Source organism: Schistocerca serialis, chromosome 1 (assembly GCF_023864345.2).
Source record: "Schistocerca serialis cubense isolate TAMUIC-IGC-003099 chromosome 1, iqSchSeri2.2, whole genome shotgun sequence".
In the NCBI taxonomy this organism is placed as follows: Eukaryota; Metazoa; Arthropoda; class Insecta; order Orthoptera; family Acrididae; genus Schistocerca; species Schistocerca serialis.
Window position 1 is genome coordinate 1,152,907,502 of NC_064638.1, and position 27,566 is coordinate 1,152,935,067.

The 27,566-nt window shown below is 44.4% G+C and overlaps 1 protein-coding gene across 1 annotated transcript in view; it reads right to left on the reverse strand.

Annotated features, from left to right (window-relative positions):
• LOC126417815 (forkhead box protein O) overlaps positions 1-17,952 on the reverse strand; it is a 690,615-nt gene extending 672,663 nt beyond the window's left edge. The window contains exon 1 of the mRNA XM_050085147.1: positions 17,150-17,952. Within this exon, the coding sequence (XP_049941104.1) occupies positions 17,150-17,611 (462 nt within the window). The 5' untranslated portion in view covers positions 17,612-17,952. The remainder of the gene's footprint in view (positions 1-17,149) is intronic.
• Between the last annotated feature and the right edge of the window lie 9,614 nt (positions 17,953-27,566).

A 27,566-nucleotide genomic window follows, 5' to 3' on the forward strand; every position in this document is an offset into this window, starting at 1 on the left:
ATGGAAGACGATTAAAATTCAACTATCCTTCGACGACGACGTTATCTGAGACGGAGCACAGGTTCGTGTTGGGGTAGCAGAGCGAAAGAGATCGGCCGCGGTCTTTGAAAGGAGCCGTCCCGGCATTCTTTTTAAACAAACGGGCAACCTAAGGCAGAAGGATTGTAGATCGCTGATTTCTGGGACCAGATGCTGCGAACGCGCTGTATAATTAACCAACTTGTCTCACATATGGTAAAAGTGTTATCAAAAGTGTCAATTTTTAGTAATGTAGTGTTCCTAATTCGGTAAAAATACATGTACCTTCCAGTTCGGTGTCTGCGCCATCTCGCCCTGTTCAGCAAATATTTCAGTGCGTTTTTTCGGAGTCTCTAACGTTGCAAATGTCACCGGCCTGAAATATTAACACTCTAATCGGATCTTTGCGTTCAAAAACCAACAACAGCGTTTGAAGATTGCAAAGATTTAACGCACGGTACGGATGTGCGAGTCCCGGAAAGAGCACGGGCACTTTGTTCGGCCGTGGAAGTGCCCAGGTGTGACAGTGGAGGGCCAGGGACAGGGACGGGGGCCGGTGGCGTCTGGAACTGGCAGCGGAATGCGGCACCAGCCACGCCAGAAGGGCGCGGCCGCCGCAGCCTCGCCACACCGCGCCTCGGCTGCCCCTGCCCGCTCTCTGGTCCTCATTCATCTCCAGCCAGGCCCCAACTGCTGCAACTCGCAGCGTAGTACTGGATCTTCCACGAATTCCGCAGTCCCAGTACAGGGTCACGCAGTACAGCACACGCACACACACAACATGCGTTAACCAAACTTACACACAGTACATCTATCTTTGACTGGGGCAATGAATGATGTGGATCTAAAACAGCCCGTTCTGCCCGTTGCAGTGTAGAAGGAAGGAAGAAGAACAACGAAAACGACGACGACGACAACAAGGTTCAAAATGGTTCAAATGGCTCTGAGCACTATGGGACTTAACATCTATGGTCATCAGTCCCCTAGAACTTAGAACTACTTAAACCTAACTAACCTAAGGACATCACACAACACCCAGTCATCACGAGGCAGAGAAAAGACGATAAGGACTTACCCAACGAATGTAACCTTAACGGCTGTTGAAAAGAACGTTTCCACTGAATCTTTTCGATCAGTTCAGACGTAGGCTACAATCATTCTGTGATGTAAGAAGCCTTGGCGACAAGAGGACTGCTACAGAAGATAACGTGAAACACTGCGCATCGAACTTTTGCTCCACTGTGTCAACTGTAAGAATTCACACCTACCAACGCCCTGCCTTAGAAGCAGCGGAAATGCTGCTTCATTTATGGCAACGATATCTGGCGGATAAATTCGGTACGATGCGGTGAGACCAAACTCCTCGAATTTCCAAATGCTAAAATTGTCAGACACTGGCGCGGTCCGGCGACATTAAAATTATTCACTGATGGGTCGCAAATAGCATCGAACGTATGCTGGCAGCAGCTCGTTTTATCCTCGTCCTGATGCAGAACGGTCATAAGCTCTCTCTCAGGAGACGGCAAATATTTGCGAAGAGGCACTGACTATCGTACAAGTTCTTCAGTTCGTGAGGCTACTAGAGACTGACGATATACTGATCACATCTGGGTCATTAAAGTTAGTATTGGTTCTCAAGACCTGAGCAAGTATGGAGAGCCAACAACATTCATCTTAAGAACGTAATATACCAGTGCACCGAGGCATACAACAGAATCACTATGTGGACATCTTTGCGAACCGGTTCCCGTCAGATTACCGAAGTTAAGCGCTGTCAGGCTGAACTAGCACTTGGATGGGTGACCATCCGGTATGCCGAGCGCTGTTGGCAAGCGGGGTGCACTCAGCCCTTGTGAGGCAAACTGAGGAGCTACGTAACTGAGAAGTAGCGGCTCCGGTCTCGTAAACTGACATGCGGCCGGGAGAGCGATGTCCTGACCACATGCCCCACCATATCCGCATCCAGTGACACTTATGGGCTGATGACACGGCGGCCGGTCGGTACCGTCGGGCCTTAATGGCCTGTTCGGGCGGAGTTTAGTTCACTGGACACCTCTGGAAGGACTCAACGACTGAATTTCAACGTGTCCGTGCACACCTCTTGAAACGAGTAAGAAGAATACATCGGCACAGAGGCCCCAGAATTATGATTTGCAACCCATTTCCTTCTCGAAGAATGTGGCTTACGGATTTGACAGTAGTAGTCTGCATCTTAACGCCCCTCATAACGATGAGTTCCCAATGACGGCAGTTGCCACAGTCGCATCCTCAGGAAATTAGAATCAGAGATTTCCTGAATTCTTCATGCAACTCAACTTCAGGTAAGTTAAATCATCCGATCTTGAATAAGTGTCATTGCACTAGCTACATAAAGCTTTCAACCCGCACCGTTTCCAAGTTCAACGTCCCCAGTCGTATAGAGGAGCAACAACAAGTACGTTTCGTATTTAAAAAAACCCTTACTCCGAATGCTACTGCCTGTCAGCAAATGTGTGCAGCACCATTCTATACTAGACGAAAATTTGAAGCGTAAAAATTACGTAGTACTGCTGTTTAAACTCTCAGTAGTAGACGAGGGAGTTCCGTTGGAACTCTGGTGGTCACTCACTCGTATATCGCGTCCCGAAAATCCCATCACGAAGTAAAGCTTTTAGCGGAATGGAACCAGTCGAACCGTGCATAAGCAGGGAGAGGCACCCGCTACAGACAACTCCTTTAAAGTATACTAACGACAGGCTGTGACTAATGGTGATCAACTCATAGAGTTTAGGGGTACAGTGATTACAGTTCGCTCATAATTCGAAAAACTAATCGAGAATATGAATCTGCTCCAGTTTAGTACTGGATACAGAGGCACTAATTTGCACGCAGGATTTCCCAAACAATACATGCAGAACTAAACCAGAAGCACAAACAGTTAATGAAAGGTGAACAAGATGTAGTCACCTACCGCAGAATAAAATATCCTCGCGCTTTTGTCGTAGCGTTACTACCAGGAAAGCAGCGAGATCATGAAGCCATATTACGAAACCGCTGGCTGTGACAGCAAGCATATTTGCAGGCGCATCAGAAGGGCTGTCTGGCTCTTCGGCGTAATCTATACTGGCAGGGCTTGGCGCAACAAACAGAGCTCAGAACAGCTCACTGCTGCGAAAGGCACACGTTTAGAAAAACCACGCAGAAGTACAGGAACTGGCAGGTACTTTTAAAGGCACGTTGTTCGGAGGGTAAACACCACTGCTGTCAAGAATGTGTATGAATAGGTCGTAACCATGTAAATGATTTATTCACGCTCTTGCGGAACTCATTTACCGTTACTCTGGTCCGCCAAATATGAGATAACCATCTGCAACTGGGTGAGCGCAGTTGGCTAGTGATGTATCTATACCTGGGCGGCTGTCATAGAAAGGACTGTGTACTATTGAGCTACATTTCTAACAGCTATCGACGGCGCTCTTGTTAACGCACTCATAGCTGCTGCTACGTTGGCAACTGAAGAACATGAATCGTGTGTATCATATTTAACCATTCCACGAATACACTTTTTCGTTTAGTCCCTTAAGAAAGAGGGAGGGAGGGAGAGGGAGAGCGGAAATTGTATGTGTGTGTGTGTGTGTGTGTGTGTGTGTGTGTGTGTGTTTGTGTTTGTGTTTTTATCGTCTTGTGCCTCTTCTTTGTCCATTTTCCTCAAACTTTTTGAGAAAATACTGCAGTTGAACGCAGTTTTTAAAAACATACGTATATAGTGAACATGTCAATTTTGTGAGGAATTTAATCGACTGGGCGTCAGTTTTGCTGCTGAGAATAAGTACAATGTTTGATAATTATTTTTAACAATTGGCAACATTCAAAAATTCATGCTTTATTTAAAAATGAAAATGCTCCCCGTGCACTATGTTGTCAAACTTATGAAAAATTAATGCGTTCTGAAATGAAGTGGTAACGGCTTTAGGTTACTGCACAACTATTATGAAGCCTTTTAGCAAAACTACGAGAGACACATAGCTGACATGCTGACGACCAAGCTTAATGGCAACGGTTCAGAAAGGAGCACATGATTTATAGCTGATAAAAAGACGGGGCACAAGCTCTTTTATGATACTAGCTTTAAAATGGCTAATAACCTTGCCTTGCTGACACGACACAACTTCGCTGGGAAAAAAAAAGGCAAAACCGCCGGCAAACGCGATGTACTTCTCGCGGAGACGTGAATGCAAGAATTCAAGCACTGCATTAGCAGTCTCTTCCATGGTGTAATTGGTGATGTTATTAGAACAGGTGACTAAGAAGGGACGCTGAAAGACTTTTTAGATACATTCTTCTCGTTTCCACAATCCAGATATTGTGATGTTCTCTACCAAACATTTCCGAATTCTTACATTTTAGCAATCCTCCAACACTATAGTGTCATTATTGTAGGATTTAAATGTTAAGTGCTCACAAGTTATAGCGGAATGGAGCTCTCGCAATAATTAGCTGGAGGCAAACTAGTGGCGGGAATCGAAGTCCTATTTAAGAATAATAAAGACGGCCATAACAGACCCGCCCGGATGGGTGAGGAGGACACAGTGGCCAGGCCTCGGGATTCGACCCCTGCCCAGTCTGCCATCTAAAACACCACCGATTCACTCTTCTAAAAAGACAGGTAGTCGGTAGAGCGCTTGCCCAAAAGAGAGAAAGAGAGAGAGAGAGAGAGAGAGAGAGAAATAGCTGCGCACGTTAGCACGTCGCTTCTTGGATTTGGGGAGACGCGCCGGGACCGGATCGAATCCGTCCGGCAGATTAACGAGTGTAGTATGCCGCCCAGCCTGCATGTGGCTCTTAGGTGGTTTTCTACACGTAACTAGATGAATACCGGGCTGGTGCCCGCATACTGCCTCATGTACACCAGTTGCAAATATTTCGAAAACGTTTCCATACTTTCACACGGTAACATTAGACGCACACAGAAGGGGTACACAATTAGAACTCGCGGTGGAAAGGGTGGCGACACGAAGGGCATCCTGCGAGGTTCTGCCTCTACCAGAATAACATGCCGACCCCGTGGCCAGGAGCAACAAGGAGCACATCGTGATAACACTCAGACGGAAGCTGTCAACGACACAAGCTGCCATTCCGGACTAGCCGAAGAATTTATATAGAGAATAGGTCTCGGTAGCTGACAGCGTCGTGTGAAATACTCTCCAAGGTGGCAGTAGTAATGTCCTGCAAAGATGAGCTCTCACGATTCTTCGAGTAAAGGTGTCGCGCTGAACGGCGGGCAGTGCCCAGCATGCTGGTTGACTGTACAGGATCGACAAACAAGCGATAAATTTACTAGGAACAAAAAATTGAGCCACTGCCTCACGATCGCGTAGCGAAACTGTGGATTTACAACTGCATTCGAGTCTTATGAGAATGCACAGGCGATTTACGGCAAGCCCAACACACACCGAGTGCAGCAGTGATTACTGTCGTCAAGTAATAGTTTCGTGTGGCCTGGTACAAGTCCTCCGACTGGACGCCAAATCGGCGATTTGCCTGTCTCTGCCCTACCCCGCTTATCCAACCGCGAATAGGTAACCACTGAACTTCGTGTCCTTTCTGGCGACTTCTCACGTCGTTGAGAAGGGAAGTCTAGGTTAAAACGAAGATTGAAAAATTCTTGGTCCGACCGAGATTCAGTCTCGCGACCGTTCGGTTTCCAGGCATGCGCCTTACCGCCAGACCATCGCATCGGCACTTTTATAGTTTTACGAGTTGTCATAAAATGGACTGTACAGTAAGTTATAACAGTTACAGTAATATGTTCAAAAAGGGAGACGGAGCGCTCTCATTTTCTCTTCCGACTTGATACTAAGATACAGCTTCCATTTTCGCCATGGTCTGAGTTACATGTAGATATTACTATATCAGACGGGAAATGGCATGCCAATTCGAACAGTAGCAACCTTTTGAGTTCATGGGTACCTTATTGTGTAATGACGTTGTAATAGATCTTCGGCGTAATAACCCCTGCAGTGCCTTTTACAAGAAGGAACACGTCAACCTACAAACAGCGTTTAAAAATTACTGCAGCTGCTACGACAGTTTGTTACAGTTCAGCTGTCCTGAGAATAATTATAAACTGACAATAACTCCCTTATTTAAAATATATTCATCTCAGCACGGGCACAAAAACTACGGATAATATCTACCAAAAGCTCTTAAAAACTTACTCACTTTCCCATCACTGTCCCTAATGCCAATTACCAGCAGCAGCCAGAAACGAAAAACGTCAAAATATAACATTATGACATAAATCAACTGACATTTAACATCGGTATCAAACTGTGGTCCCTGCCGTAGACATACAAACAGCAAAAAGCTAAAAAGGTGGAAGCCTGCCGAAAAGTATTACAGGGTTGCATCTTGTAACAGGAAGTGTGACTTACTTCGTTGAAGATCAACCTTGATTTGGCTTTACGGAAATAATTTAATTATTCGCACGGCTTTAAGCCTCACAGAATTTCATACCGAATGGATATAATGTTAATTTCAAGCAGTAAGAACAATTTCTCTTGTTGAGTAGGTATCAGATTAGAGACTATAATAGATTAAAGCAAAGCCCCCCCGAAGATTGGTTTGTGGATGGCACAGCGCTTTACTACACATTGTCGTAATGAAGGTTGTGCTGCTGCCTTCCTGCTACTTTCTAACCACTTCTAGGCGATAAACAGTTTGACGTGTACTGCGAACCACGGTGTGCTCTGACAATAGATCATTCCTGGAAGCGAAAGAAGCGGCAAGGGACACAGACAAACCCTAGGACCGACTGGAAATCGTAACACAGAGGTCTGGATGTCTACTCGGGCACCAGCCTTAGCGCCACCGAGGAAGATACCTTCTTTTTTACTCTTTTGTTCAATAAGTATCCTTTGCCCGAGCACAAGATATTTACAGAGTATTCTGCCTGAAACACGGAAACTAGTGCACTGTACGGTATGTACTCGAGCAAAGAAAGAAAACCTACGCAACGAGACGGCAGTGTGCACGGCTGAACAGAGCAGTTTGTTCCTAGAAGAAAATCAGTTATAATTTGTTCGCAGTCGCGCTGCAGTTTATTAATTTCTTCGCTCCCACAGTATCGTAAGTCGAAAACGGATTATTCTTTCCCTTCACTTATGCAACCTAACTGTCGGCTGCTCAGAAAAGCGTTCAATATGCACCAACAAAATATTTGATCATTCGCCCAATAACACAGCTGACAGGTAGCAGACTAAGTTTCAACTATGCACCACTCCCCTTATGAATCATGATGGTGACGCTGACTCTCTATTTGAGCAGCTGTTCGCAATTGGCCTCAGAGACTCGTCCGACCCCACCCCAGACGTACCTACCTCGGAAAAAAAAAATCCTTCCACACCAAAGGCAGCGATCTGTTTTCCCATCGTTATGTCGTTAGTAGATACTTACAGATGTCGTACGACATCTTTCACATTCTATCGGGGAGATCTTCATTCGCTTTTTTACTACGAGAGGGTAACCATTCGATTAGCGAGGTGGTCGGTGTAAGTTTTTAACCTAACTTAAAATATTCTGGACAACTCTTATTCGTAGGCGAATTTTTATTTAAAAAACACTATTTAGTAATGTAGTTGCAGGGGCAGGACTGAAAGAATTATATATTCATTAACGCTAAAACAAATCACAAGCATATTATATAAACCGAATTGGCCCACGTTATTTCTATACAAAAATCGTTCAAATGTTATACGGAACGTGTAACTCGGTAACGGGTATGCAATAGTTCAGGTTGCATCGTTCCGCGTTAAATGTGGCATATGAACCGCGCGCAGTGGAAGCAACACAATATCTCGTAGCTCCCCTGAAAATACTGCAGTAGAGCACGACGACCGCGCAAGAACTAAAAGCCCCGCGCCCGAGGCGGTCAGCGGGTGGGAACGCGGAAGACGGGGGTCGGCATTCCGCGCTAACAATTGGTGGCCGGCGACATTGGAAACTGTGCAGACTTGGCGGGCGCCCATGTTTACCCGCGAGGACGGGTTCGTTAGCCTGCTTGCCTGCCAGGGCCTCAGGTTGGGCTCTCCTTATCTGGGCTGCATTTCATTTCACTTCACAGGCTGGCGCGCTCGAAATCACGTGTGCTCGCGATAACCTCCGAAGTGCAGGCGAAGAGCCTAGTCACCGCCGTTCAGCAAGAAGCAAACGATCTAGAAACTCGTTCTGCGCGGAAAGTTCGTTACGACGTACGAAAAGTGGGAGGGACATTAGAACTGAACACTCGTTCGGCGTCAGGACGTTAGCGAACAGCAACAGTAGGCGACACCCAGTCAATTCGCCGTCGATCTCATCGCCTGCGATCAACGTCGACTGCGCATGCCGACTAAGTCACTGGCTTTACTCTGTGTACATAAACACAAACACTTTCATAAGCACTAGATTTTCATTCTTTCTCCGAGACACATTGCCCCAGAATTGAATTTAAAAAAGTTCCCAGTTCACAGCACGGCTTTCGGGCGGTTTTCCTCGCTTCTGAAGCAAATGCCAGAACTGGCAGTCGCCTCTCAAATATTTCCAATCGGGACACCCTCTCACCTGAAAACATTCTCTCTTTACAAAATGCCGAAACTCGAACCACTACTAAGCATTTTGGGTCGACAATGATAGGTAAAAAAAAAAAGATCGTAGGGACTGCACCCGAGTTCAGAGCGGCGAAGACTGCGGTAGGAGAGGAACAAAGGCGTAGCATTTTTCACTGAACACACCATCCAGTCATATAAAGTAAATTATGGAATGCACGGGAAAGGGTTAGCGGTTAGAATGCTGCTCGTGTGTGACTATAATGCCTTGCGATAATGCCACTCAGTTCGTTCTACCAGTAGTGTCTTGTTGAACACGTAAAAATATGTTTCTTTTCCTTTTGAAGATGGCTATATAGTGAAAGTCTTTCCAACTCGAGCGATATTGCTGCGCGACGCACATGTACCACTGTAGTCGAAGGCACTGTTAATCGGCTGGCCTGCGACAGCTCACTGCACTGCTACATAAGTAAAATAGTTTTCCATACGAGCCGCCAGCCTCATTTGAACTCAAAGAACGACGTTTAAGTCACTGCCCTCGTAGCAGTGCGACTGCATTCGCGTAACTTCGACCATCGGGCAGGAAATACACAACGCTAACAATTTCAGATTAATTTCGAACAGGCTCCCTACAACGTCCAAGGCAAAATCCGCAAAAAAGAAACGTCTTTAGTCAAAAGGCCAAACACACAAAGGTCAGAAATTCATACCCTACTGAAACACACTCGTTCCCCGTAAATAATAGGTTTATTGGCATTTTAATCAACCGCACCTAATACGCCCCTTAGACTACCAATTCCTCCAACTAAGTGTTAGCTCACTGATCTGACACAAAACTACCACAAAATAACATACGATCACGCTGCGTCGCTTTACACTCGACTTTGAGAGTCACGACTACCAGTTTTGTTACTAAAAGTTCCGCGGTAAATTTACACAGGCCTGCTCTAAAACGATAAACTTCGGCAACAAAACTCTGAAATTGCTGATAATATTCCGCGTGCAGGTTCAACTGGACTTGCCTTCTGCCCTTAATGATGGTCAGTGACTAATGCCCACATCTCACGTCTCCAAAGCCACTTCCGAAATCCCTGAGCCCATTTTGGCTTCTCACCCAATCAGCGCTGTGGTAGCAGAATGTTTAGCTCGGCCTCGTCATTGGTTCAATCCTTTCTACTGATTGAAATATCAAAAGCGTGATCGTATTTGAAATCTGTGGACTAGAATATATCCCGCGACATCAAGAGAAACAATATCAAAACAAACGAAAGCATTTTCTGCCCTCTTCCCCCTCCCTAAAAAAAATCCTTCTCAGACTGACGACAAAGGGATTATTCAAACTATGGCGAAACTCACAACGCGTTCAGAGAATTCTCTTGGAACTTCCACCTGTCTCAGCGATTACGGAGGTCTGTCACACCGCGAATAATGCACAAAAAATTACTCTCTCTGGATTGACACCCGGGTCGAATAATTACTCATTAAACAAGCCAATCCAACCGGCATGAAAATGATACGTTACAAGTACGGATCGTCTAAGAAATATTCGCTTATGAGACACACTGGCGCAATATTGGGATCTGTACCAAGTGAAGATCAAATATCAAACTAACAATGCCAGAACGTACTGGACACACATGTGCCACCTGCACAGCACTGCTGTGTGTGATTTCTCTCTGAACAGCTGAGGGAAACCACTTGATCTTAATGGCCTACCTCATTTGCTTTTTCCGGTACCAGTGTCGAAAGACACCGCGGTAACGACACCGGAACGACTGATCGAGCGCCCATATTTCACCGTATTACAGAAACAGATGGCGGTAAAATTTGAACGACATATAGAATCAACCCTCTACCGTACTGTACATGCAATAAATTGGGCCAAGCGCTCACAAGATGACTATAAAGAAGTTATTTTCCTAGTGAGTCACCGGCAATGGGAATGTAGCTCCTGTTGCGAGAAGAGGTTAATTGATTATTACATTCATCTTGAAGTTAGCTTTTACTTTCTGTTCGAGGTTGCTTTCAAATCAAAATGTTTTTGATACGAACTCTTCCTTCAGTAAACACAATTTTCTTCTTTTTCACCGATACTAGGAATGTTACGAATATAATGACCATAGTCCCAAGATTGCACATATTATCGTGCAAATGCTTACCTGACATTCGATAGGAAGTAAAATAAACACAGTGACGATGGTGAAATTTCAACGAAACGTTTGTGGGCGAAAAATATGCCAGCTGTGTTTGTTGGAGGCAGAATCCATTCCCGACACATATTTATAATTAATGTAGCTTTGTTAACCTTGCACGAAACATTCTGTAATAATACGCTCGGCGCGGTCACGTACAACTTAACGTTGCGGTACCCACAGGCAATTTTTTTGTGCACCAGGATAAAAAATTGAGTAGAAATAAAAGAGCTCCTTGGTTATCAGTTTCGGAAACAGGTAGTTTTTTTTTTTAGCGACTATTCATCGTGGTCTGTGATAATGATCCGCAGAACAAAGGGTAACCACACTGTTTTTGTAGAAAACACAGAACTCTAATACTGAATGTTGTCTGAAAAAAGCTACACGAATATCCAGACTGGTCACTTCAAGAGAACAGTGCTAGCAATTGCTTAAAAACAGAAAAAAATGAAAGCTGAATTCTTCAGAAATTTTAGACGAATAACAGCCGCTTACAGCAAAAGAGAAAAGTTGTACAAAAAATTAATGCAGCTATAGTCGCAAAATATAAATTGGCGGCCGAAAAGTTCTTGAAAATGCAACATAACAGTGAAGTATTTTCAGGCAAGGGCATGCGCTTTTAGATACGCTAGCAGATTATTCCAGCTAATATGAGAAAGCAATTGCTCAACAATGCTTATACCGTTTATATGGGTGGAGCGTATCAAACTAAGGTAAAAGGCGACATCGATCGACTGCACAAAAGATTTACAGAAATCGTCATACGTTTGTTACTCTCGGGCACAATTTCTAAGTAATAGTGAACAGTGTGCAATGGCGTACTTTTTAAGGAAGGTGCCAATTACCTTGCGATAATATGCTGAAGAAACGTCAAGAACAGGTTTTCAGAAGTAATGTAGGAATATTCCGTAGTCTCCAACACTACGCCGCGCTCACCTAGGGATCGTCGAGATAAGATTAGATTATTTTCAGCACTTAAGAGAGGCATACAAGAAGTTTTTATTCCCACGACCCATGCGCAACAGGAGCGGGAAAATCTGGTAATTGCATCTCATAGTTAAAAGTTACTTCTGCAGTACGGTATAGCAGTATATGCCAAGTAGAGAAGTGCAACTCAAACCAATCAAAAACGTATTTGTCTCTTTCGACGTAGGTACGAAATATTTCTGCATTAAGCTAGCTTTTACTACTGCTATAGCAACGGAACGCGTCAAGATCAAATGCCGATCTCAAGCAGCTCCTCGTTCTGATTAGTATACACCAAAAAGAACATTCGATGCACAACCATAGGCTGCTGTTGCTGCAGTTGGTACTACGGTATTGTTCTTACATGTAGTACTGGACAAAACATAATATCTTTGCTGGTAAGTGTGTTCTGGATACCATTCAGAGAAACATCAAAACTTTAAGAAAATGCTATAACTTTGGAAATGGTCGAATGACATCTGGACATGAGCTTCACAGTTGGCATCGACCACTCTTCATACAGAACCGCTACTATCGATATCTTAAGTCTGGACAGCTACATAGAGATACGCTTACACCGACAGGCATTTTTAGGCCGCGAGGATCAAAGGTATCGCTGTCTAACAAGTTGTTAATATGATCCTCGAAAGCAAACTCACCACGCTTCCTGCTAACGCTTATTAACAATGCCTCGTTACGTTCCGTCATTCTCTCAAGAAAACACACTTCTACATTTGCCCATTAACAAGTGTAGCATATTTTTCTACGATTCACCAATTGCTTTCATCTGTTTCCGCACCTCCAGTTTGTCCTTATTATTTTTAAATTCCTTCTTAACCGAATCAAAGGCTAATGTTGGACACGAAACATACCGAACTGCCTTGGCAAAAAGCAGGTTGTCACAGAAGGAGACTACTACAAAGCGCACGTGATAAATATCGTGAAATATTGCTAGGAAATAGTTCGCGTAGTGCTGGGTCTACTTGCTCGGTCATGAGAGACGGTACGTCAGGGACACGGCGGTGTGTACTGGTGCTTAGTCTACGCCCGCACTCAACAAGACTCCATCGCTGGGTGGCAGACGGAACCTCTCCGTTTAAGCTAAAATTTCTCGGATTTTAGTCACGATAACACGCACCATAGTGTATGTGGAACGTCGTACTATGATTCTTGACGTCGTCTGAAGCATCATCGAAATTTTATCACTAGCCTTGTCTGTTACGTAGCGGCCGGCACGGGACTGCATTAAGTGAGGGCCGTGGTGTGTCGAAGTGTGAAGAACATCGTAAAGCTGCGCTAATAATCCCAGTCTCGCACGTAATCAAGCGTACATAACGCATTTGTCGTACAGTCTCAAGGGATGGGGAAGGGGGGGGGGACCTATACCTAAGAAGTCTATAATAATTGTCCAGTGCACAAGCCTCCTAATTCTGCCCAAGCCGCTGGCGCTCAATCACGATAATAACGATGACGATGATAATGACACTAATGCAAGAAAAAAGCGCGAGAATTTGAGACTGCTTCCAAGACGCGTATTTTATCGTGGAAAAAGAGGGTCAACATTAAAGCCGAGATAAACTAACAAAGCAATATGTTTCCTTCGTGTCTTACAAAATGTATTACACGTGTCATACGGAACTGCTGAAATGCGGACGGATAGCAAGCTACAAGCCCTGAAAAACTCAGCACGTTCCTTCCTTTCCATATAACTATATCTAAATATACGTTCAGAAGCATCGTGTCCTAGCACTTCGCCATCGGGCGTCGATGACGAAGACTTATCTCCCTAACTAACATGTGCGGGCTTTTGTTCCTTTTTAAGCAGTAGATTATTTCTACATTAATAGTCTGCAGGCCACTTTCCAGTGTGTGGCGGAGGATACTTCCAGCACCATTTACGAATGATGCGCGGGATGAGAGACTGGCGGTAACCTTCCGTCTGACCTGTAATGTCCGATTCCTCCCCCACGGTTGTTCCGCGATATGTATGCAGGAATGTTTTACTACGTTGCCTTACTCTTTTGCACATTTACGACCTGTGAGAGGAAATACAGGGGGGGGGGGGGGGGGGGGGCTAAGAAAGAGAGGAGTGATACATTGTAACTAACGTCGCAAGACGGAACAGATATCAGTACAAATTATGCTGGTTTTCCTATAAATGGATTTAAATGTTGTACATTGATGACAGACATAACTCACAGTTGTTACTAACATCTATAAATGCGGTTAGCTGTAGGGTCACAAAAACAAAAGCCAATAAATAAATAAAAGTTACCAGTGGACTGTGCAAAAAACGCTCCTCAGTTATTAAGACATAAGAGGAAAATTCATCAATAGGAGGATCGCAGGATAATACTATGCAAAAGCGAACAGAACATGTAACAGCTATGAAGGTTTTCGCTACCCATCGCGCTGGTTTAAAGCAACAGTATCTAAAGTTTCTGGACAACCACTTTCAAAAAAGTATCTAGTGGAATTTTGACACTGCAATGTGAACCATTACACCATACGTTGACCGTTAGCGGCGTATCCAGTAAGCGGTAGTTGTCATTGTTTCGGCTGGCGTTATTAAAATAAGTCAAGTGTACATTTTGCGTCTGGTTGGGAAGCTGTGCAGCGACGCAGGGGCACGGGCCGCATCGCCGGCGGCCACTGGCCCGTCGTCCACCGTTCGCACTTTCGAGACACATCCGAGAACTTCCAACTGCGACGGGCGCACCGCCCTCGTATCTCGCATCGAGGAGCTTGTCTAAGCCGCAGATTGGTGTACAGCGTTGGAGGTCATCGCAGCCTCCGGGCAAGCTTGCGACACAATGAAAAGCGCCGAGCCAGGTAATTCTTCCGTTACAGCGCTTGGAAAAAAAAAGTACCTGCAGACTGCAACACACCAATGAGTGCCGCACCACCCCCATGCCCTCCCTTGGAACCAGGTTGGATCACAGAACAGTTACACACCATTTTCAACGACATTTCAGAAATCTCGTCACAGATGTCACACTTCTTGGTGACACCTCCGCTGCGAGGTATATATAGTTCGTGGCGTTTTATATATACAGTACTACGAACTTAAGAGCCAATTTTTTCTTTTATGTGTAAATTTACGTACTACAAATTTGAATATCAACTGAATTTATTTGGACAATAAACGAGAGGTCAACTACTTGACCAAATGTATAGGCTATTGTCAGTCTTTTAACCTACAAACGGTGCCTTGATTTCAGAGTTCTCAATTACTATTCGATTAATATTTAATTAAAAACCTCAGAGGGAGGGACTGCTCTGCGATTTGTGTATAAAGTATCTTTTCTACGGCCAGATCCATGAAAACTTTAAATGTTTCATATTACTTACAGAGATTGAGAATAAATTAAAGGTGATCGTAAATCATTTACTCGAGACTCAGAAGCCCCAAGCGTTAATATTTCTGGCGCTTGTCCAAACTCATTAGATGTGCTGTTTAACTCGCATAAACCAGAATGCTTTGGTAAGCTTCTATAGACGGCTCAAACATCACGAACCAAGAAGAATGTATTTTTCACAAACCACGAAAACCATCGTTCGAACTTCATTACACCGCTTACTTTATATACAGTGACGCACTTATTGCGTTAACTTCAACGAATAACACTGCTACATAATTCCGACAGTTAACGCATTTTAATGATAAACACATACATGTGACAAAGTCTCAGTTTTTGATAAACATTTGCTGTAAATAACGCCAGGCTATATAGCAACACATCACTCAAAGATGCAAAGTCATCACCTAACAACAAAGCTGATGCAAAGTCATCACCTAATAACAAAAGCTTCCGAAATAGGTGCTGGACTTTGTAACAACCCACCTTCTCACACTTCCTCAGAGTATGCCGAGTCGATAATCTCCAGCAAGCTGAAGACAAACTGTATTCAAACGAACGATGGAATCCTGCAGTATGTATGAAAACATAGACCACAAAACGTGACAGTTATGGAGATAAACTGCAATTCAGAATGGTACAAAAGACGTATTCAGACATACTACGGTATCGAAGGTGTGAAGGTGCCTGCAGCTTACACTATCTCCGCAATAGCGGTTATCTCAAATGCCTCGAAGGAAATTCCTTCACCTTCCCAGTAACGAGCATGCGCCACAATACACCACCAAGCCTTAGGTGGAAAATGAATTTTACGTTGAGAGAACACGAATCGCTGCACTTCTGATATTTCATTCGTTTTGTTCCCATCTGCTGCTACTATCGGAGAAGAAACATACGACGCCTTCGCAGTAGACACGTCATCAGCGCATTACGTAATGGCACTGTATATTTCCAGACGCCCACCCGTCTGTTTACGCACGTCCGTTACAAAACAAAATACACCTCACCTCATTCTTTCAGAGGCAAGTCAGTAGTTTATATTAATCGAGAGAGAGAGAGAGAGAGAGAGAGAGAGAGAGAGAGAGAGAGAGAGACTGAAGGATATTAAGTACACACCGATATTCAGAAAATCAAACACTCTCCAGTTTTTATGTTTACAAACCTACACGCTATGTCTCATGCTTGTTTAGTAATATATGATCCAAGAAAAAGTTAGCATATGTTAAAGTGTATTATTCTTAATCTGCGAACGAATGCATGGTTGTGGAGACTCTCAAACGCAGCGTACCTCGAAATATAGGTTATGCAGGAATGTGGCAGTCTGGCTCAAACTTTGCGAAGCCAATGTATATGAGTGCGCAATAAAGCGCTTCCCGATGTCTGCGTTCGCGCCTTATTTAATGCGCTTCCCATCATAAAAGCTAAAACTGCAAGGCAAATTCAGATGAGCTGTACAGGCTAATATTCAAATTTCCTACGATTATTTTGGTGCGTATTATGTACACACATCGTAGATAAACTACGACAAAAGCGAGGGAAGGGGGGCACTACGCAACTCATACAGAGATACCTATAAAACTGATGTGTATCAAATTAATAAAACCCAGAACACAATAAATCGGGCGGCCTCCACTGATTTACGGCATTTCCTGTTCCGAGTGCTGCATTATTTTACTCTTACGTTCACGGTACTGGCGAATGACCTTTGAGGTGTTTAAATGCAGCACTACAGTCAATCCGTGAAATCTGCTTTTGCCGAATGTCGTCACCACCACCGATTTCGCAGTGTCACGTTATTAAGCCGTCCCGAAAATCCGCTGCGTAGTAGCTGCGAAATACGAGACGTATGACGCAACACGTTTCTCCACTCCACCGTTATCACAGGGACCACTACTTGCGCGAAACCGACGTTCACTACGGATCTGCGAGGTGGCGAGCCTATTAGCGCACACGTGCCGCTCCCCTGTAAACACTCGGCAGGGTGCCCCGCGCCCGCAGTGGCCAATTGCGACGCGCCGTCGCCGGTGTGTCGGAGCGGCGGCACTTCACTTACCTTCCATCCGGCGGAGCTGTTGCTGTCGCCCTTGTCCTTGAAGTAGGGCACATTCTGCACCATCCACTCGTAGATCTGCGACAGGGTGAGCCGCTGATCCGGCGCCGACTGTATGGCCTGCGTGATGAGGTCCGCGTACGAGAGGTTGCCCCACGCGTTGCGACGGCTCGTGTTCTTCTTGGCGGCGTTGACGGAGTTGACGACGGCGGCGGGCGACAGGTAGACGGGCTCACCGGCGCCGGGCGACCCGCCTCCACCTCCGCCCCCGGCGCCGCCCCCGCCGTGGACGGCGGCGGCGCACGGCCCCAGCATGCCAGCGCCCGGACCGACCTCGACGCCGGGTTCCTGCTTCACGACCACGTCCAGGAAGTTTTCCGGCCGCGGCAGAGGCCACGTGTTGGAACGGGCGCGCTGCTGCGGCTCGAACGACGGGTCCATCTCCTGCTGGCCCTGCTCCATCATGCTAACGTCGTGCGGCTGCTGCTGCTGGTGATGGCCCCTCAGCAACAGAAGCCTGCGCACATTGCAGTCCCCGGCTCCCGGCCCCCCGCCGAAACCCTGAACGTCCTCCAGGTTAGCTGCGTAAATGGTCACGACGTCACCACCACTGTCGCCACCGAAACACTGTCTCGTCCGGGAGTAGCTCACCACCGCATCACACGTGGTGACGTCGTCCGTAGAGCGGTAACGCGGCAGAGGCGAGCGGGCTGTCGGGTCTCGCGTCTCAGTCGCTGGCTCGGCTCGCGCTAGGCTCCACTCCTCAGTCGCGGCTACTCGCCAGTGTCGCTCGCCGCACGGCCGGAGCGCCTTCTGGCGGCCGGCGCGCGTGTCCCGCGCGACGTCACGGGCCGCGCGCTGACGTCACGCCCCCTCCACGCGGCCCGTTGCCATGTTGACAAACTCCTGCGCGCCGCCGGCCGCGCGCCAGTTTCGAACGCGCGCACCACGTGGCTGGCACCGCCCCCTTCCGCCCCGCCCGCTTCACACCACTCCGTTGCCCGATACGAGTGCGGCAAGCGCACTGTCGCGGATCTGCGTCTCGCCTTGTGATGGTCTATGCTACTGACGGAAAGTTTTTTTGTACAGTTCACATTTCGCTTCTTTTTATTCACCTGTTCTTTTTATTGGCCTGTAATACTCGTTTCTTTTATGTGTACAAAATAGTGTTACATAATGATTCCAGGTAAGTGCTATATTACAGGTTTTTTTTCATTTCTCATTCTACATAACAAACGACTTTTTTTCAGCACAACTTTCGTTAAATTACACTTTCATTCAGCTCGCATTTTTTTGATCTTATTTTTTGTATATGGTTCGCCCTGGAGTTGTTCTTAGTTGGTCTGTGTGCACCAGGATGTCCGATTTTCGGCTTGTGTGAGTGTCCTGTACATAATGTTGTCAGCTGTTGCTGTGCGTTTTTCGTGGCGTTTTTGCTGTAGCGTCCGTGTGCGATGTAGGAGATCGGGAAAACTTTTTTCTCATGTTTGAAGTGGGAGATTAAGCTATTTTTTAGTCTGGCTATGTTCTACAGCTCCGTTGTTATTATTTTTGTGGCTAACACGATCAGTCTCAGTTGTTACTTATGTTGATGTGGTCGTTTATTACTCTTTTGTTCATTGTTAAGGATGATGTGATAGTTTTGCTATAATGCAAGAAATTTTCTGTTGCAACTGTTCATTCTAATAATTTTCACATCTTATTCCATGTTAGACAGTTCATACCCATGCTTTTTAGCTGTTCAGCAAACGCAGAATGGCTATTTTTATACTCCCTGCTTCTTACGTCTTCTTTGTACTTTTAAAATTTCTGCCTACCATCCTCGGATACAATTTTGACATTCTAACTGGTATATACCAGAATGAGATTTCCCCTCTGCAGCGCCAGACCGAGACTCGAACTCGGGACCTTTGCCTTTCGCGGGCAAGTGCTCTACCAACTGAGCTACCCAAGCACGACTCACGCCCCGTCCTCACAGCTTTACTTCTGCCAGTACCTCGTCTCCTACCTTCCAAACTTTACCGAAGCTCTACTGCGAACCTTGCAGAAATAGCACACCTGAAAGAAAGGATATGTGGAGACATGGCTTAGCCACAGCCTGGGAGATGTTTCCAGAATGAGATTTTCACTCTGCAGCGGAGTGTGCGCTGATATGAAACTTCCTGGCAGATTAAAACTGTGTGCCAGACCGAGACTCGAACTCGGGACCTTTGCCTTTCGCGGGCAAGTGCTCTATATACCAGCCAGGTACAAGTTAATGGCCCAATCCGACAAGTCGAAATCTACTCCGAAATTTTTCTCACACGACAGGAAGGATACGCCCAGAGAAATTCACTGTCAAAATTTTAGCTGCTGAGGTGCACTGCCAGTATATCTTCAGTATTTCAGTTATTCATTTTTCCTGCACGAATTACCGCTTATAACAGCAGTTTGTACAGCCCTTCCTGTATAGCGCTGAATGAGCAGACACAGCCATGGTAAGAGGGCGTAGCGCGAGATCCAAAAAGTATACACTTGAATTTTAATCATTTAACCATACCAAAACTGTCTCGGATCATTAATTTTTTGAATAACTTGCAGTTCATGTCGACAGCTAAACTGCTGCAGATGTCATTGTTATACAAGTGACTAGCAAGGAAAGAAAACTGAGGCAGTGTATGTTGTTACATTACAGACGACTTCCTTCAATCGGAACGTTAATTTGTACGTATTAAATATTTTATAACAATTCCTGTAGTACATTTCTTGTGATGTCTTGAATAATGCATATTTTGCTAACAATGAAACAGTTCCTTGTTTATTCTCATTAGTCGACACAAAAATACGAAGTGTCTTGGATGACGAAAACACACATTTTCCTTACACCTGTCACATCTCATAAAAGAAAAATTACTGCATTCAGGCACTTCACAGTAACTACTAATTTTATATAGACAGAACTGGAATGGAGTAAGAAATGGTCGTGGCCGATGCACTGCAAATTGTGCTGCGTACCAGGCATACTAGATCAAATTCGTAGAATGGAATGATTCCAACTGAAAATGCAGAAACGACTGAAGGTTAACAATACTGTCCTGCTGATCAACCTGAAGTAACATAGAGAAAACCGTAATTATAGAGGATGGAGCAAATAAAAGTGGCCCGGAGAACAGAGTTGCAGGGTACAAAGAAGCACACTAGAGGAAACGAAATACAGTACTAACCTGACTATAGTAGATGTTGAAAGTGGCCACTATTCATCTCTTGGCACTTTTGAGCCCTGCTCAGCAAGTTGCTGAGGGCGATCGAAGCTGGACTGCAGGGATTGCTGCAGTCTCATCCGAAATGTTGTGCTGCAGTTCTTGAAGACTATGAGGGATGTTGCGATACACCGTAGACACGAGGCCTCCCCACACGAAGTAGTAGCACCGTATCAGAGCAGGTGACCTGGGTGGCCAGTTAGGGTCGCGACCACACTGACCGCTGCTGGCAACTCCGTCAGGAGTGAAGATTGTGTCAATGTACTCCAACGTTAGGTCGGCTGTATGGGCAGTTGCTACACCCTGTTGGAAGTAATTGTAGGTCTTTTCCTCTTCCGTTAATGCTGCCACAATTGGTCCGGGCCACATTAATTTGCCCCACCCTGTATTACCCGACAATCATCTAAAAAATGCTTTAGACTGTAGAAAAAATTATACTGGGTGAATATAATTCCAGTATCAAAACGCTGTAAAGAAGGAGTCACTGCTCAGAATAACGTCAAATTTGAACGGAATATTATCGAAGAAGGGGAAAATGTTACGGAAAAAAATTAATGAAAATTTTAACAATAGATGGGCGCTGTAAGCGGCAGACTTTGCACACCAAAAGACGCACGGCAAGCGGCTCTGTTCCTTCGTTTGCATTTGAGACACTCAGCATGACCGTCTCAGTGAAGGATTGCGCGCTGCTGGGAAAGCTCCTTGACAAGAACGGTGTCTATGCACCAGTAGCTCTGCAGAAGTTTCGGACAATCAAGGGTATAAAAAAAGGCGTTGATCCGATGTCTGCAAAAGGTTTAGACAAATTATTACGAAATTCGAAAAGACAGGTTCGTTTGAAGTGCACTGTGGCAGAGGGGGAAAATAATAGGTGATGCGACGTCAGTAGAAGATGTGGCCACAGTATTGCAGGAGAGGTCGAACGGTGGTGTGCGAACTTGAAGTGCACGGGGAATTTCCCGAACTTTGGACATGCCTCTGAGCAAGGTGCATAAAAAGCTCCGAAACATCCTGCATATGAATACCATATTACTCATTTTCTGGAATTGCTTCCTGCTGACCTGCCAGCACGACATGCGTTTGTTCTAGAATTTTTTTCTTGCATGGAAGCGGGCAATGAATGATCATGACTCATTTTGTGGATAGACGAAGCCCATTTCCATCTCCAAGGACATGTCAGCAAACAGAATTGCAGAATATGGGCAAATCCGCTCACACGTCAACCAGTACCGTTTAATTCTGCTAAGGTAACTGCTTGGCGCCTGTTGACGGCATAGTTTATCGTAGGGCCATATGTTTCCGAGGAGTTGGGTCTTGTTACCTGTGCCGTCGCTGGCAAATACTACAAGAATCATTTGCGCACCAGCGTCATTCCAACGTTTCACAGCGTAAACGTGTGGGTAGGATCATTTTTACGCAAGACGGCGCTCCCCACCCCTCCCCCCCCCCCCCCCCCCCATGTTGCACAGCCAATGAAGCAGCTGCTGTAGAGGCATTTTGGAAATACTAGAATTACTGCTACAGCTTGGCCGTCCAGATCATCTGATCTTAATCCGCGTGACTTCTGTCTGTGGGATTCTCTGAAAGATGCTGTGTGCAGTGCTCCCATTACAAACGTAGCTAAACTGACAGCACGCACTGCGCAACGCATTCTTGATGCCCAGAGGCACTCCGATATATTGTGGAACGTGCTGTTCTCTCGACTTCAATTTGTGACAGAAAACGGTCGATAGCACACTTAACATTTCTTGTGCCAGTCTCACGACAATTAAACACCGATGCCATTGTTGCTTTTTATGCGGGTTTTGGCCTCAAGACAATTAAAAACAGATTTTTCCCATCGGATGTGGTGCGGTCATGCCGTGGTGGATGGCCTTACGTAACTAACAGTGCCAAAACTGTTCAATGCCAAATTGGTCAGGCACCTCGTTGGCTTACAACTCTCACTACAGCCGTCGCATTGCGATTCATCTGTGTTCTGTAGCCGAACCCATTTACATTATGACAATTACGTCGCCATCTAGTGGGAGAATTTTCACTATTTTTTTCCCGTGAAATTCCCCCCCCCTTTTTTTCTGAGCAATAGTTCTTGTTTTACACGTTTTCAAACTGGAAATTTAATTATAATTACCCTGTAGAAATACTCTCGTCGTTCTGCTTAAGACAGATGTGTCGTTACGTCTAGACTGAGTGTCCAACAAAAGTAATGAAAGAAGATATAGAGCTGTGTTTTGTGTTATTTTTTTGGTTTGGTTCGATAAATTAGCTCTTTCATTGCCGCCAGAAGACGAAATCTCAGGGCATTAGGTGAGGACTGCTTATTCGACGTTAAAGGGGCGACGACGTCGTAACCAGCGTCCTATAAAATCGGTGTTGAGCCTCGGACAGCCAGGACTTGGGATGTGAGGCAGGGGCCCATCTTTCATAAAGTTTAGGTCAGTGTAATTGTTCCATGTGCTTACGATGTCATGAATGTAATTTTCACACATATCAAGGAACTGTGTGTCCCGAATGAGACACGAACCCACAAATTCCGCGGATGCCCTGCCGCGTCACACTGTGACCTTTGGCCGATGTTGGCTTTTTCAACAATCACCCTCGGATTCTCTGTTGCCCAATAATAAGAACTGCGCCTGTTAAAGCCTCCTACGTAAAACACGGTTTCATCTGACCATAAAATATTACCGAAAATATCGATCCGGTCTTCATACCATCATCTCCCCGTACTTCAAACTGTGATCACAGTCGTCCGGCGATAATTCCTGGCAGTAATGTGATTTCCGTGGACGAAAATTCAACCCTTTCTTCAGAACCGTTCGGATTTTGTGTCGGATTAAGCCACCTTCGCGAGGTGCCTGTCTTTGTGATTTCTGAAGACGTGGAGTGAACATTTCCTGAACCACTTGCACATTTTCCACCGTCCTGGATGTTGGGGGTCGACCGCGTCTCAGAACTTTTGTCCATTAGCTTAGAGTGACAATTCCTTATGGTCCTCACATCTACCGAGCTATGAGCTCCTTTCACATTTCGCCACCATCTCTGTATTTGTACCACGGATTGCCATACTTCGTAAAGAGATGTCGGCAGACCTTGCTCTCGCAAAGTTAGACGTTGCGGCATGGTCCGCCACTGACATCTGCAATGGCATAAATGAGATAAAGTGTAATAAATATTACCACTATAAGGAACAAAATGTTTTGTATTTCATGAAAATTAGTTAAGTATTGAAAATCTATAAGCAATTTTCAGTAGGGAGTTAATTCTCGTCCATCCTATCTAACGTGACGGGCGATGAAGACTGCAAGAATCTGCGGGCACGTGTGGGCTCTATGATCCAAGACGAGAGTTCTTCATCCTGGTGGCAAAAGATAACCTGTGGGAAAAATGAAAGATTTTACTAGGTATCGGATCCAAAATCAATGTGCCAAAGCATAGTCATTGCCACAGTTCCCTTTTGCGTCGTCTGAACTATTTCAATTGAGCCAGATGCGACTGTACAGATCTTGGCAGTGATAATCACTGAATGACTCTAGCAGGTGCTGGCTGCACGGTTCGTCTTGCTCCTGCAGCCAATCTGTACGGCGGTCAAATGTCGTCCAGCGTGTCCAGCACCAAGCGTAATAAGCTAGGTGCACCGCTGATTACTTTCTACTCTCTATTAGCTCCCTTAATTACTTGCTGCCTTATAGACTCCTTCTACAATTTATAGCTGCCAGTGCTTGAATATTCTGTGGCGTGGAATTGTGCCAGTAGTCAACGAGTTTGGACTTCGGATGTGCAAGATAAGAACTTTGACTAGATGTGCTCATGACAATGACGTTAGCATCTAGGAATTTACATTTGTGCCCATATTTTGCTTTATGTTAATAAGCTGTGCTTGCCATCTATACTGTATTGCCTGCAAATAGTAAGAAGACGTTTCGGATGTAACAATGAAAATTGTTCTTTCCTATTCTTCCAGATTTTGCTAAGCCAATTACAAGCAAGTAAACAGTCCTTCTTTTAAATTTTTTATCCCAATTTACCTTATGTTCCTGAAGACAGATAAAAAGCAGCGGAAGCACTAATCCACTGATACTTATCACTGGCATTGTCGTATGCGAATGTGTCAGAGCATTAATCGAGTGCCTAAGCGACTCTGTCTATTTTTCGCTCGAAATGATAAAAGTGCGATTTGCACGAAACCTTTCCGATTGGCTTTATAGGCAGCATTTTAGAGGATAACGAGAAGCTTCGTCTTCACATCAACTACGAATTCCGCTATGGTGATACCTATTTATGACATCTCCTCTACACATTTACTTGAGGTAAACTTCGCAATTTTGCAACTTCCTTTACCGTATAATTTCCTGGATCTGTATAACCAAGTCGAAGAAGCCTAGAAATCAGTAATGTGCATCTCGCGTACGAGCAGTCTTAGGCCTTTTGAACAGTATTTTTTGGAAGGTGTTATATTTCTGTTCTGGGATTTAATTAGCACAACAATCATCGTTCGAACCATAATTCACGGAGTCGTCCGAGTTATTTCCCGTTTGCTCTAATATTTCCACATTTTCTAAGGAAATATCGACATCATTCTAATGAATGTCCAAGAAACTAATTAATAAATAATACATGTATAGGTCTTCAGGAGATGTGATTGATTTCGACTGCATAGCACGTTCTTCATATTTCGTATTTACAAAGTTGAAAACATTATTTGTATTCCACATTATTATGAAACTATGGAACGTGCGCAAAAACGGATGCTATTAGCGAGAACATACGAACAAATCACAAAGAAAATTAATGCAGGTTTATCTTCATTGCTAACAGCCACACCGCAAAGGTAACTGCTAATTATTACGGATATTAAATGAGTTGCAAATTCGAGCGAATGGTAACTGTGAACAACTGTGTCAGAGAAACTATCAACGGAAACTGAAATTCGTTTCACAAATTACGATCACGTTGTGCCGTGTTATCTGTTAACCGATGTGCCGTTGACCAAGGATAATTGCCCGCCATGTAACACACGCACTGTCTGCTTCAGCTACGGCAAGGGTACACATTTCTCCAGGCTCTTGGCGAGCTGCGACTTTGGCAATATTCAACATCTTTTTTAAACCACTTGTAGTGAATCTTAATAGTTAAAAGTTTGACATTCTGTTTCTTTCGGTGTATTCTTAGTGTATAAGAAATATGGGACGGGGGGGGGGGGGGGGGGGGATTTGTCGGACTGGCCAGATCCATTGTTTACTACTTTTTTAGTTTTTCTATTCTTTTTTTGAAAACGTGAATTGAGTGTATTTCTTGTTCCGTATGAAATGTGGGCTCCTTGTTTCTTCAGCATATTTGCTATTATGTGTGTTGATTCGTGTATGTCTGTTCAGGTGTAGCATTTCTTGTTGTTACTCATGTGATAAGTATTTGTGTGTACTGCTGTGTTCTGTTGTTTGCGGGGTTATGTGACGCTTGTTTCCCGTGCTAATCTTCCTTTCTCTTTAGCTGTGTTCTTATTCTGTGGTTGATACTTTGTATTATATAATTTTTTCTATTAGCTCTATTGTTTCCAGTTTGTTTTCGTAGTTTTCTGGGCTGAGTGGGATTTCATTCGCTTTGTGAATCAAATGTTGAAGAGCTGCTAGTTGGAGGTTTCATGGGTAGTTTGATGAGGCGTGTGTAGCTGTGTCTGTTGCCATAGGCTTTCTTAAAATGTCAAATTTCTGCTTATTGCAGTCTCTGTTGTTAAACCTAAGAGAGTATTCTGTTTTTGTGTTTATTTTTCCTTGGTGATTTAGATATTACTGTTTATGTCTGTATGTAGTCTATTTGTTTGCGCTGTTGGTTCATCTACCATACAGATTATGTCATCCACAAATCTACAACAGTAAACAGTCTTGCGTTCTTTTTTGTCATTATTATATCAGAGATGGCATGTTCTGTGTACTTGATGAATATGTTTACAAATGTTTTTGGTATTGGGGATCTAACTGAAAGACAATTTTTTTGTGAGTAGCATTCCTTTTCAAATTGGACTAATTTTGAGATGTGATAACTTTAAGGGTTTTGGTTATTTCTCTAATATTATCTGTGGATAATTTGTTGTGTCTCAGATGGCTTCTTTTAATTAGTTTTACTGTGTCTGCTACTGGTATTGAGTCGTACATGAGGGCACTTATCGGTAAGTTTTTGTACTGTTGTTGCAACATGAACTGGAAACTGATAGTAATGCAAACAGAAAAATCTGGCTTCAGTTATACTAATGAAGCAAATAGATAGCAAAACGCTCGCACAGTCACTGAATCTGAACAGTCATCCCGAAGCCGCAACATGATAAAACTACAGAGGAGTCCAAGTTCAGTATGGCTTACTCACGAGAAACACGTTACGTATTTTGTGGCAATCTTAAAAAAAATAATAGTCGCTAGTGCTATTAGGGTATTTACTTGGGCATACCATTCCTTTCTTTGATACCATCGGATTAATGTAATAATTCACAGCAATAGTAATAATAATAATAATAATAATATTCCCTTTATTACATTTTCATTCAAACAGTAAAAATTTTGCACAATATTACTACAACTAGAAATAGAATGAAACTTAGAGCTGAAACTTCCTCAAAGCAACGGGTGATGTTTTTTACTCTATCATTTCAGTACTAAGTTTTTCTTTTATATACGGAAAGGGAATGTAACATACCAATGCTGTAAGGAATCCCGTTAGCAATGCTCTTAAATAGAAGCTAGCATAAGACTATGAAAATACACTTTACTTCCAGTATCTTACGGTAATGTGTGAAGTTTACGTGGCATTTTATATTGCTTTACTGTAAGATGGCTAAAAATATTATTTTGCAATGATTATTGCAAAGCTTGATATAGCATTTTAATAAGCCTTCTACACTGAAGAGCCAAAGAAACTGGTACACCTGCCTTATATCATGTAGGGCTCCCGCGAACACGCAGAAGTGCCGCAACACGTGGCATGGACTCGACTAGTGTCTGAAGTTGTGCTGACGGAAAGTGACACCCTGAATCCTGCTGCAGGCCTACGCATAAATCCGTAAAAGTACGATGAGGTGGAGATCTCTTCAGAACAGCGCGTTGCAAGACATACCGGATATACTCAATAATGTTCATGTCTCAGGAGTCTGGTGGCCAGGGTAAGTGTTTTAGCTCAGAAGAGTGTTCCTGCAG